This window comes from Protopterus annectens, chromosome 1.part1, assembly GCF_019279795.1.
Source record: "Protopterus annectens isolate FY-2018-M chromosome 1.part1, PAN1.0, whole genome shotgun sequence".
NCBI lineage: Eukaryota > Metazoa > Chordata > Ceratodontiformes > Protopteridae > Protopterus > Protopterus annectens.
The window spans coordinates 1,062,300,775-1,062,314,111 of record NC_056726.1 but is presented as its reverse complement, the minus strand read 5'-3'; the positions used below and the strand labels follow the sequence as shown (position 1 = coordinate 1,062,314,111).

Below are 13,337 nucleotides of genomic sequence, written 5' to 3'. Positions count from 1 at the left end.
TCATAGCAAAATATTTTTAAACTAGTGTTACAAAACATACCCCGTGGGTCTGATTTACACAACCACTTCTTAATAACTGTTTTTTTTCTGTCATGTACTAAGATCTCTGCCATAGTTTCTCATTGTTTGCTCCTCTGGAGGGTCAAGCCAAAATTTAACAATATATTTCAGTTCAGATAAATGTGCACATACTGTCTGACCTTTAGAAATTTTTAATTTATGAAATTTGAGTACTTGAGTTCAGAGTTGATTTACGAAATTTGAGGACTTGAGTTCAGAGATGATGCCTTTCAAAGTTAACAGACTTTTCTTTACTTTTTTTTCATTAGTCTGAGTTACGAACATTCATATTTATTGAGGGCTCTTCCATGAGGTCCACTTCTAGGATTCTTGCCCTAATGCTTCACTGTCATCTTCTGTGGTCTCTGTGCTGCTAATTGGTTAAATAGGGGATCCCCTTGGTGGTGATAGCCATCACATAGTCATCATACGCCCTCAGGGCAGGTACACCTCGAGATGGCCATTTAGTGAGTAAGTGCACATACCAGACACAGGCTCTCTTTCTCTCATTGGGGTGGGGGGAACAATTGCTGAGGTGCCTGATGGAATCAAAAATTAGAAGCTGCCCACTGCATAATTTTTGTAAGTATGTATTATGCATTTTGTAAGCAGTGGTGCAGCAGTAGCATTGTTCCCTCACAGCAATAGGTTCTCTGGTTTGATTCTCGGCTGGGGTGCCTTCTGTACAGAGTTTGTATGTTCTCCATGTGTTCGTGTGGGTTTCCTTCAGGTGCTCCGGTTTCCTCCCACTTTATAAAGACATGTGTGTGGAAAATTTCTCCCCGGGCCTCCTCTGAAAATTGACTTCGTTCCAAGTCGGACTTTCCCAGTTAAGAAATGTAAAGTAAGTAAAACTTCTGTGTTCTTGCATTACCATCAATGTGGATTCAAGGAAATCTTATAACATGTTTATATGTCACTATTATAAACAAAAAGCATCTGTTTCCATATATTAATAGTCTGGAACTATTTAAAAAAGGTTGCATTAACATATGCAATGAAAATATCCTATAGCAAAGGTATTTGTTGACGTCTAGCTTCAGCATTAATTTGCATGCTGAAATATTAATATCATAAGTTGTATTTAGTAGGAAGAATGCTAATTTAATGGGTTGTTTTGGTGTTTTGTTTATGTCATTTAAAAGTGAGTTCTTGCCTCAAGATGAAATGTGTCTAAGTAATTATAGCAGTACATGTATTTCTTTGCTTCATTGCCAGTGGCCAAAGTTAATTTGGTTCATTCTTTTTTAATATTGCATTCGTAATTTTAGAACTATATAAGGCTTTCCTTGTTTGTTACAATTAAAAAGCAGAACTTACTTTGTTTTGATTTGCAAATCCATCCAGTTATACCAAGAACCATGAGGAGTAGGACCAGCATTATAATGCAGACCGCTGTGATTATTATTTGCAGATTATTATCTAAAAAACAAAAAATATCAATAATGAAACTACATTGCTGTATGTACCAATGATACGCTGTTCTGATGAAGAAGAAGGATTAAATCCATTTAAATTAATGTGTAATGTATATAGATAAATATGACACATTATGTTTTTTTGTTTTCAGTCTTCATATTACTGCGTGTGGATTGGTTACTCTGTCTACATGTTTATTTAATCTTGAGTTACTGAATGCCAGCATAATATACTAAAACAGGAATGTCTGAGCATCTTAACACACGTAAGATTATGAATACACATGTATCAAATATGTAGCATCATTATGTAAAACACAACATGGCATCTACTAAAATGGAAACTTCATGAAAGTAGAAAATCCAGAAAAGAATCTGAGACTAAGCACAATAAAAATCCATCACTAAATTCAATAGGACTCATTAACCCTGACTACCGTCTCATGGCGCCTGTGTGGTTACATCTGAGCACGCTGTGAGACGATAGTAAGTGCATATTGATACACCCGAGTGCCTTCTCCCAGCGCAATGAACTTTGCAGCCAGATTACAACTCCACTGTTGAAAATTAAGTTGAAAAAGTAACTGAACTTTGTCAGTTACCTTGTCAGCTTAATTTTCAGCATACAGCTAGTGGTGGTTATATTTGAGTTTTCGGAGAAAATCGGCTTGCAAGTCACTCTTTACTTTCTTCTCATAGCAAGCTGATTTTCTATGCAAGCAAGCCACTATGTCCAATCACAGTCCACTTAAGTCCTCCACCCCTCGACCTAAAATCCTTTGTTCTGTGCCAATAAATAGGGTTCCAGCAGTAAAAGTTCCCTTTCTTTTTCTTGCTTTTGCAGAATTTACTGCTGGATCCTTCTATTTATCCTGCTGATCACTTAATGAACCCAGGGAGTTTTGCTGCCATTACGGCTCTCTGAAGAAAGACCTGCACTGGAGGTCTGTGTGTATTTTTACAACAAACTGCAAGTCTCTTCTACAGACCATTTCATCTCTGATCCATAAGGTAAGATGTTCATAAGGTAACATGTTGCCCTGCTACACTTTACATGGTTTTAATGCGAGTGCTAAGTATTCAGTTGCATGTGAGGTTTACGGCTTGATAAATTTCAACATGAGTAAATGGAAGGCTCTGTGGTAAAGTGAGTGAAAAAGCATTTTAGTTGCATTGGTTACTATCAGCTGTCACTCTATTCACAAGAATCGGGCAAATGAATGAGAGGACAAATCGACATCTCTACTCTTATCTTGCCACATACACATAACATTCTCTCAATGTATTTTGGGAAAGCGTATACCAAAATAATTTAATTTGTTTTCTATTCAAGCCGCGGTGGTGCAGCGGTAGCAATGTCGCCTCACAGCAAGAGGTTCTCCCGTTCGATTCTCGGCTGGGGTGCCTTCTGTGTGGAGTCTGCATGTCCTCCCCGCAGTTGAGTGGTGTTCAAAAGACATGCGTGAATGGGCCTGCCTTCGTTGAAGGTTGGGCATCAGGCTTGCACCTTGGCACTGTAAAAATCTACTGCCAATCATTAGCTGACCGGAGTTCCGCTGTGGCGACCCCTAAATGGGAAAAAGCCAAAAGCAAAACAACATTTATTTTAGAAATTTCAGTTTTCAAACAAAACTACCAGTCCTAGCATTAGAAAAATAACAATGATGAATGTAGCTTATCACTAAAATTACTATTACAAATGACTTGAGAACGGCTGTATTCGGAAAAGAATTTCATACACATATGCAGTTGGTACTATCTCACTTAGTGTAAGAGTATTTATGGTCCGAAGTGTGTTTAGTTTTGTTGTTCTGAAGAAGTCTGTTCAATAAAGACGAAACCTAGGTAAACTGTCGTTGGAATTTGAAGTTGGTGCTTACTTGCAGTTCCTGACGACGGGTCGTGCCAGTGTTCTTCTTTGTGGTTTAACAGTATGCAATAATACCAGATCACATTTGCAAAGAGAACTGCTTCAGCTATGTCCAGTTCCTGAACTACCTTGGTCTACTGTAGCAACTGATATCTTTGAGTGGATCAATCAACACTACTTTTGGTAAACTCTTATTCAAATTGGTTCGAGATTGCTCTACTACCAAACTTAACCTCAACTGCTGTTATTACTAAGTTGAAGCATCATTTCTCAGTTCATGGTAGTCCACACAAACTTTTTTCTGACAATGGTATTCAATTTACTAGCCAGTTATTTCAGAAATTTGCAAAAGAATGGGACTTTGCTCATGTCACTAGTATTCCAGAATATCCTCAGTCCAATAGTTTAGCTGAAAGAGCAGTACAGAGTGCAACACAATTACCTGAAAGGTCAAAGTGTGACAATGCAAATATGTTCTTAAATTTGCTTAATCTCAGAAACATACCCCATGATGATATTCTTGGCTCACCTACTCAAAGACTACTTTCCAAGGAAACTAGAACTATGTTACCTATTTCTTCAAGTTTGTTGCAGCCTAAGTCAAAGAACACTAAAACTATCAAGGCTCAATTGTTTAAGAAGAGTAATATCCAAAAATCTAGTTATGACTGATCAAGCAGGCTACTTTGTCCATTGAGGAAAGGAGAGACGGTATGAATTCAGACAACAAAAGGGTTTGATCGAATAGGACAGATTACAGGCATCTGTGCTGAGCTGAGATCTTACTTGGTAAATTGAGTATAGGAGGAATCGCAAACATCTTCTTCCTGTACCAGAAGCATTGTCACCATTGCAATCACAACATTTATTTATTTATTTATTTATTTATTTATTTATTTATTTAACATTTGTTGACCGGGAAAGTCTGACTAGGTTCCACAGATCCTGTTTTCAGCGGAGGCCCGGGGAGAAACGCTCCAGAAGCATGTCTTTAGAATGTGGGAGGAAACCGGAGTGCCCAGAGGAAACCCACTCAAATGCAGGGAGAACATGCAAACTCCACACAGAAGGCACCCCAGCCAAGAATCGAACTGGAGAACCTCTTGCTGTGAGGCGACAGCATTAACCGCTGCACGACTGCGCCGCCAATTAGTATCTGTGATGCAAACTTTAAATCAAATAATGAGCCAGACACTGTTTCCAGATCAGAATGTGTTCAAAAGTCTGATTCTGTTCCAAAAAGTGATTTGAACATTCCACAGGTCATCCGTTTTGCAGAAACTGTCCCTGTTGCTAAAGATCCATTTTGCAGAAACTGTCCCAGTTGCTAAATCTAATTCCCAATTTTATGTCACATGATATGGACGAGTGTCTAAACCAAGTGTGAAATATGCAGCAACATGGACTTGATTGTATATACCTATATGTTTAATATTGTATAATGCATGTCCATGGATTACCTGTGATTTCTGCATGCTAAACATTCTCATAACAATTGTATGGTCTATTTCTCAAAGAGGGAGGATGTAGCTCAGAGTGTAAAGTGTGTGCTTATATCTTTAAGAAGCATGCAAGGCTGTATGTGCACATATATAACCTGCACACATGCACAATCTTAGTGCCATTTTGTACAAGCAGCTAGGAAGTAAGCATGCATGACCATAGTCATTAATGGGTCTATATTAGAACAATGAAAGTTCAAAATTGCGAACGCTGTAAATATCGAAAATGCCAGACCTCTAAGTGCTTTTTGTGAGATTGCAGTACAGTGCAGATTGGAATATTTGCCCTTTCCTCACTGTAGTGTGATCTCAGAGTTAATATATATATTTAGCGGGGGGGTGTGGGGGTGCAACCCCTCCACAATAATGTGTTCGAAGTCCGGCATTTTTTATATTTACTGCGTTCGCAATTTTGAACTTTTGTTGTTATAATATAGACCCGTCATTAATTGTATATAAGTTACTTAAGTTAGAGTCAATAGTCAACAGTAGTAATGTGTCTGTATATAATAAAATTGCTTGAACAGAGCACACAAAGATTCATTTATGCGTGTCCTAACACAAAAGCGACAGTTACCAAATTAAATAAATAAATCCCAGGACTGGTTTATTTAATGCTGTTTTCTGCATTGTGCACTGTTACAGCAGTTAATACATGGCTATATTCCTGTTTTGGTGCACAGATGTTTTTAATAATGGTTCTTCTTTGCTTGATAAGAATTCTGGTCACTTTGCAGGTGATTCTAAGCATGTCACAACACTGTGATTTTTTTTTTTTTTTTTTTTAATAGATCATAAAGTTTGGAGATGGGGTAAGGCAGCAGTACAATAAATGTACTTCCAATCATCTCTTTGACACAGAGTGAGGAAGTGTGGGATTGATGCTAGAAGGCTTTAAACAGCATAATTAGTATACTGAGTTAGTTGACTGTTACGTGATTAATATCAAACCAGGATCAGACGTAGTTAAAAACTAGGTTGTACATTAGTTACTCGATACACATCTGTGAAGTTTGTTATAATTACATCCAAATGTGGCTGGATACTTTTTTATTATGCACAGATCCAAGAACAGTATTAGGCATGGCATATATAATAGAAATTGTTATAACTTGTTAGAATGTGATAGTTTTCAGTATAGTTAATGTAAGAGATGAGAAAGTGCTCTTGGAAACAGGAAAGAATAGCACTCTGGACAAAGTAACAGAGAAATAGATTTGTGACATAGATCATAGGTTTATAATTTAAATCCTTGTAAAATGTTGTATACAGAAGTAAAATGATATAACTGTCTTGAATTCTGTGATATGAAAGTGAATTCAGAAGTGTGACTCAATAATAATAACAGAGTACCTTCATAACAGGAAATGGAACAGATTCAATAGTACTGGAATCTGAATGATTTTAAGAAGGGATGGATAGAACAGGAGACAGAAATAAGTCTAACAACTCATGTATAAACTGCTGTGCGATAAAACTACTGCTTGAGAAACCAATGCTGATATTTAGAGAGAGATCCCTTCTAATCAAGGCATTAACTTTGTTCCAGAAAGTAAGTCGATACCCAATGAGTTCGGTTTAACATTGTCTAGACAACAGCACTCTGTATCTTATTAGGCATTTTTTAGTTAGATCACCTACTTGAATTTAATGTCATCATGAAATAGGTTTATAATTTCTGTGCTAGTAGGAGTGTATTTTATTTCTGAGCTTTAGCAGCTATGAGTGCTCACTAATTATCCATCATTCTCTGGAATATTTTCTTATTCTAGTTATTGGAGAAATATTTATTTTAGATATTTTCATGATTTTCTTACAAAAGAAGATCAACACTACAGCAGTGGTTTTAAGTACAAAGTCAGTGATTATTTTGAATAATCATGTTCATATGTACTCTACTTTACAGATTTATGCTCACTTCTATTCCTGTCCAAGGGCAATTGATATGTCTTCTGCCATCTGCAGATTGTCATTACTTTTGTTTTGGGTGGGGACCTTGCCTGTCCCATCTTGTTCTTTCAATTGCGTGCATTGACCCTTTCTTCACACCTTATATCCCTTTCTTGCTTTTCTCGACCTATGTTTTTGGGGTCTTTGTGCATCTCTTCCCTGCACCCACTTCTTAATTTTACATTTGATCCTATTTCCCTCAGCTTCTTACACAACACTACATTTGATCTTAGCCTAAAGGCCAGGATGTGTTCTCTATCTTCTTCTTCAGGCCCCTTTCAGTAGTTTGTTATGTAACTCTTACTTCCTTTCAGCAGTCCTACACTCTCCTTTATTGGGCCCTGCTCATTTGTATCCCCTTCAGGCATAGCTCCTATGTGTTTGATATCTTAAATTCCAATATGGGTTTGCATTCTTCTGTCTCTTTGTCCCAAATGGTTTTGGCAGTTACATTCCCAGAACATGGGCACCATTGTTATCATTTCCTCCTGATATCTTCCACAACTAATTTCCCTTCCATTCTGGTCCTTCTCAAAGTACATGTTCAGTAATGTCTTCTGCTCGATCTTGAATTATGGCCATGACTTTCCTATGTCTTTCTCCCAGTCGTTCCTTCTGTCTCTCATCTTTCTGTTGCCCTTCCTTTCTTCTTTCACAGATATTATACATTATGTCTTCTCTCCTTTTCCTTTGCAATATTCCCACTCCCTGGTGACTAGCGGAATTTTTCCCATTTGGACCTCCTCTAGCCTTCCCCTCATTTGTACCTTTTCTAGTTTTCTTTTTTTACTTGCTGTACATTCTTTCCTCTTCTATGAAAGGTCTGCTCTGCTACCTTTGACTTAACGATTCTTTTTTTATTTGAATACCACATTTCCCCACAAATCCGCGTATGATCCCGCCCTTATTTTTTAACACGTATTCTAATATTGTTCCCAATTCTTTTCTATCTCATTCTCTTTCTCCAGTGTCCCATTTCATTCATTTCTTTCCCATATATTATTTATTTATTTAACATTTGTTTACTGGGATAGTCCGACTGGACAGCTGGTGTCCGTTTTAAGCAGAAGCCCAGGGAGAAAAGCTACTTACAGTAAAAAAAAATAAACAGTAATAAAACTTAAAAGCAGCAATCGTAAAGTAACAGTTATTTAAATTAAACAGTAATAAAACTTAAAAGCAGCAATCGTAAAGTAACAGTTACTTAAATTAAACATTAATAAAATTTAAAAAGCAGCAAGTGAAAAGTAACAGCTACAGGTTTAAATAAGTTTACAATGTAATCCACAGTTGGTAACATCATCAGAAAAAAGTATAAGTAGGTGAGCCTTGGTGGAGTACATTAGTGCTTAAAGCAGCTTAAGGAAGTAGTAGCTTTGCAAGGTATTGAGGTGGGACAAGGTGGGCCAGTGCAATCACATAGCCAGTTGCTGAGGAAGTATGACTTAGGTTCATAGGTTCATAGGTTCATACTAGGCTATCTGCCCAAGGGCATTTATAAGCCTAGCCCATAGTTATGTGGCTTTCGCCACCCCTTTAGTTTGAATAAAAACTATGCCTACCATTTTTCTGTGCCTCTGTCAAGCAGTGACACTGAAGTAATCCCTGGGGTATATCTGCGATCTCCCATCCATTGGTCAAGATTCCTCTTGAACAAGGCCAGCCGCCTGCTCTGCCTCACATGTACCGGGATTTTGTTCCACAGCATAGGGAGTCTCTGGGTGATGAATCTGTCCCTCCAGCACGTTCTATTTATAACCGTGTCAAGGTTTAAGTCTCCGGCCCTTGTGGTTCTGAGGGATCTAGATTTTTTGAGGTGAAGCATATTCATCAAATCTGGGTTTGACATGGCCTTATATGTCAGGCACTGGTCACCTCTGAGCAAGTGGTATGAGACTGAATAGAGCTGGAGTTCTTTCAGTCGGGCAGCATAAGACATATTTTTGAGACCCTTTATCCTTTTGGTGAGGAACTTTTGGGGCCTTTCAAGCTGCATCAGGTGTCTGGTCAGATACATTCCGAACGGGGCATTGTACTAAATCATAGGTCTAATGAGTGATGAGTACAGGGGGACAATGACCTCCCTTGATCTAGATGTGAATCCCTTCATGATCAGGTGGGCGATATAGAAGGTTTTCCTAACTACTTTAGCAACATGAGTGTCAAGCGAAGGCTACTGTCAACTTGGGTCCCCAGATCCCTGATGACTTTTTCTGTGCTCAGTGGATTGCCACCTATATGGTAGCTGGGGTAACCTTGTTTTTCCCGAAGGGTATGACTATGCATTTTTTGGCGTTTAACTTCAGGCCATGGCTCTGGCACCAGTTATCCGTTTCTGTGAGGCCTTTCTGGAGGATATCTGTGTCAGATGTGTTTTCGACTATGGCCAGTTTGCAGTCATCTGCAAACTTTGTCAGCCATAACCCTCCTGTGTTTGCTTGTACTTCAGAAAAGTAGATGCCGAACAAGAGTGGACCCAGGACTGAGCCCTGTGGGACACCACTTGTGACAGGCTTTGAGTCTGACATGGCTCCAGCAACTCTGACCCTGTGGGTTCTGTCACTTAGCCAGTTTGCAGCCCATCTTGTGATGTATGGGTTTACATTCAAGCTGATGAGTTTTTCGATGATACCTGAGTGGGGTATTGTGTGAAGGCCTTTGCCAGGTCGAGGTAGGCTGTATGGACTGCCTTTCCCTCATCAATGGCCTTGGTGACTGTCTCGAAAAAGTCAACCAAGTTTAAGAGGCAGGATCTGCCTTTGACAAAGCCAAACTGGGTTGGATCCAAAGTCTGCAAGTTCCCTATGTCTTTATTTATGAGTTCCATTATGATCCTCTCCATGGCTTTGCAGATAAGGCTTGTCAAGCTAATGGGGCGGTAATTTCCAGGGTCTGTGGAGGCACCGCCCTTATGAAGTGGGACCACAGTCGCCGTGCGCCACTCCTTGGAGTACAGTATCCTGAGGTGAGGCTAAGATTAAACAGCTGTCCTAACTGTGGGTTTAATTCCTCGTTGAGTTCATGAAGCACACAGCCGGGGACACCATCCGGTCCCATGGATGCTGTGTTTTTGCCTTAGTGAGGGCAGTTCTCACCTGGGCGTGGGAGATGTTTGGGGGGCTACAATCCTCTGGAATAAATATCTCTCCTTTTGGGGGGGGGGAAGTTTGCACTGAACCTGTCAGCCAGTATGTTAGCAATGTGTGTAGGTTCAGTAATTTTCACATCATTTTGAACTAATTCTGAGCATATCTGGGAGTTTCCTCCTAGGTTTCTAACATAGCTAAAGAAGGCCTTATGATTGTCTTTAGAGTCCTTGGCGATTTTTCTCTCAAAATTTGCCTTGGATGATTTTATGAGAGCTCTTAGTTTTTACTTATAATGATCAAAGGTGTCTTACCTTTCAAGGATTTTGCTCTATCTTGTAGTAGCTTCCTCCTTTTGTTGTAGAGCTTGTTTATGGCTGGGGTCCACCAGACTGGGCTTGCCTTTGGTACAGAGAGTCTTAGTTTTGTTTGGGATTGCCTGATCCATGCAGTCCTGTAGGTGCTGGTAGAAGGCATTTGTAAGTGATTCAGCGGTTTGAGTATTGTTTACCACTGGCTCAGGGGCCTTAAAGGAGACCACACTAGTTTTTAGAAGTGTGAAATCGGCTTTTGAGAAGTTTTTCACTGTGGTCTTTTTTTGTTTCAGGGGGGGCGGGATGAGGACCTCCAGCGAGATTAGTTTATGATCTGATCTCACCAGTGAGGGGTATACTTCCGGTGTTGAACATTTTGATCCCATGTTCGTGATGATGAGATCAAGTATGTTTTCTCCTCTTGTGGGGATGGTGACTAGTTGTTCCATGGCATTTGAGTTTATGAACTCCAGGAATCTTTGGGTTAGAATGTTCGGGCTTGAGTAGTGTTCCCAGTCTATATTAGGGTAGTTGAAGTCACCTAGTATGATGGTGTTTGGAGATACATTTATCCCCTCCAATGTTTTCAGGAAGGCCATGTGAGTTTCCTGAGTTTGAGAGGGTGGCCTGTAACATGCTACAAATTGCAGAGCAGACTTGCCTATGGTTAATTGCACCTGGATGGTCTCCGATGCATCGTGCGTTGCCACCAACCTTGAGGTGTGGGTGTCCTTTATGAATATGGACACCCCCCTCCTTTCTTGGTGTTGTCAGGATTTTGGGGCCGGAACGCATGATATGAGGTGAAACCTGTTAGTGCTGGGGTGCTCTCAGGAGCCTTGAACCAGGTTTCTGTCACAGCACAGACATCGATGTTCTCCATATTGAGAAGGGCCTCGAGTGCGTGCATCTTGAGATTGAGACTTCTAGCAATGTTTCTTGAATGTTACAGTACTGTTTTGAAGTCTGATGCCAGGAGGAAGGTTATTCCAGGCATTAGCAACTTCACTGGGGAAGACGGATTCCCCAGAGCTATTTTTGCAAGGAACTTTTTTGATCAGGGCTTTGCTGGTGGAGTCTATTACTATTGTAGAAGTTTAGTAATCCAGCTAGGGAAGTTTTTTTTTTCAGGATTATATAGTATCTGGTGTGCAGCTTGAGTTGTTGGTAGTGTAATAAATTGGGAAATTCAGGCCAGTGTAATGTAAGTAAGGATTGGCAGTGGTGGGAATGAGATTTGGCATTGGTTGCAAATCTGGCGATTTTGTTGTAGCATGTGGAGAGTTTATTAAGGTCAGGCCTACTTAGGTTTGCTATTACTGGTGATGCATAAAGTAGTGTTGATAGAAGATGGGTTTGGGCTATAGCTATTCTAGACTTGGTTGTAAGGTACTTTTTCCATACATTTCCCTTTAAAGGACATTGTTTTTTTTTTAACTTATTTTAGTTCAAAGATCTCACTCCTTCTCTGAAGGATAGCCCCACTTTACTCAGCCATACTACATGCAGCTTCATTTTGCTGACTTCCCTACCACATTACCACCCACCCTAGATTTTATCACATTAAAAGGTTACAACACATCCCTGAAACAACCACCTGACCAACAACCATCCTATAGAAGCCTACACAGATAACTAACAAAACACCACATATCAAAGCTTCCAACTAAACAGCTAACTCCTCCCCATCCTGATACTGTTCCCCTCTCCTACCCTTCCTAGCTGAAGACCTACTCTATGCTCTCACTCTCTTTCTCTCTCTCTCTCTCTCTCTCTGTCATTTCACCATTCACAACTGACCACCCTAACTCTCTCTTTACCTAACTAGTTATGAATCCTGTCCCATTCCCATACAATGTCCACAAAACCAGCTACACCACCACATCTACTGCTATATTTCCTTAATCAGGTCATCACTTTCATACAAATACAGTATTCCTAAACAAAACTTCTTCAGTTACTCTTCTCCAAATATAATAAACTCAAAAATAACACAGTAAAAAAAACAGATACAGTGGCATAGCAGATAGCATTGCTGCCCCATAGCAAAAGGTTCCCTATTTGATTCTTAGGTGGTATGCCTTCTGTGCCGAGTCTGCATATCCTCGTGGTGCAGTGGTTAATGCTATCTCTCAGAAGAGGTTCTCTGGTTTGATTATTGGTTGGGGTCCCTTCTGTGCAGAGTCTGCATGTTCTCCTTGTCTTCACATGGGTTTCCCCCAGGTGCTCAGGTTTCCTTCCACATTCCAAAGACATGCAGTAGATGGATTGGACACTTTAAATTGGCCATGCAAGTGTGTGATGTGGAAGGACTACAGCAGCAGGGCTAGCCACTCAGAAGTGTAAACCTTGGCTCTAGTTGATTGCCACTATTGAAGTGACACCCCAAACCCATGTGCAAAATGGGAAAAAGGGGTTGTGTAGAGATGGACAGACAGATGGTTGGATGGATGGATGGATGGATGGATGGATGGATGGATGGATGGATGGATGGATGGATGGAGGGAGGGTGGGGCTACCCTATACACTACACAACTTTACTGTCTATGTCAGCAAACTATTAGACAGTGGTGATGTACACCTTGGGCAAAACAGGGTCATACAGTATACTCCTCATGCCCTGTCTACCCCAACCCTACTGTAAAAAGACCCCCAGTCACTATTCCACCCAATATCTGTGCAGTGACTGAGACCTGCTTCAAGGCCCAAGAGAGCACCCCTGCATTACCAGGCTATAACTCATACCACACTTTTCGGCAACCTAACCTGGACTGGAACACCAAAGGTGGAAGTGTGTCCATATTCATTAAGGATATCCACACCTCTAGGCTACAGGCTAGTTGCTCAGCATAATGTATCCGAGGTTAACCAAGTGCAGCTAACTCTGGGAAAAACTGCAATCCAAATTGTAGCTTGTTACAGATCACCCACCATGCCCCAGGATTCCCACTCCTCTTTTCTTGATGTACTGGAAAATATTAGGGTTCAACCAAACACCCTAATAATGGGCGATTCTAACTACCCCACCATTAACTGGAAAAACGTCTCATGTACCAACTCCTTTGCTCAACGCTTCCTGAAATACATAAATTCCAATACCTTGGATCAACTTATCCACACCCCCACCAGGGACAACA

The 13,337-nt window shown here is 40.2% G+C and overlaps 1 protein-coding gene across 3 annotated transcripts in view; it reads right to left on the bottom strand.

Moving 5' to 3' along the window:
* Nucleotides 1-13,337, bottom strand: part of LOC122808938 — a 636,015-nt gene that overhangs the window by 231,137 nt on the left and 391,541 nt on the right. For all 3 annotated transcript variants that reach the window (XM_044080096.1, XM_044080086.1, XM_044080104.1), the window contains exon 5: nucleotides 1,381-1,482. In XM_044080096.1, coding sequence (XP_043936031.1) covers nucleotides 1,381-1,482 — 102 coding nt within the window. The remainder of the gene's footprint in view (nucleotides 1-1,380; nucleotides 1,483-13,337) is intronic.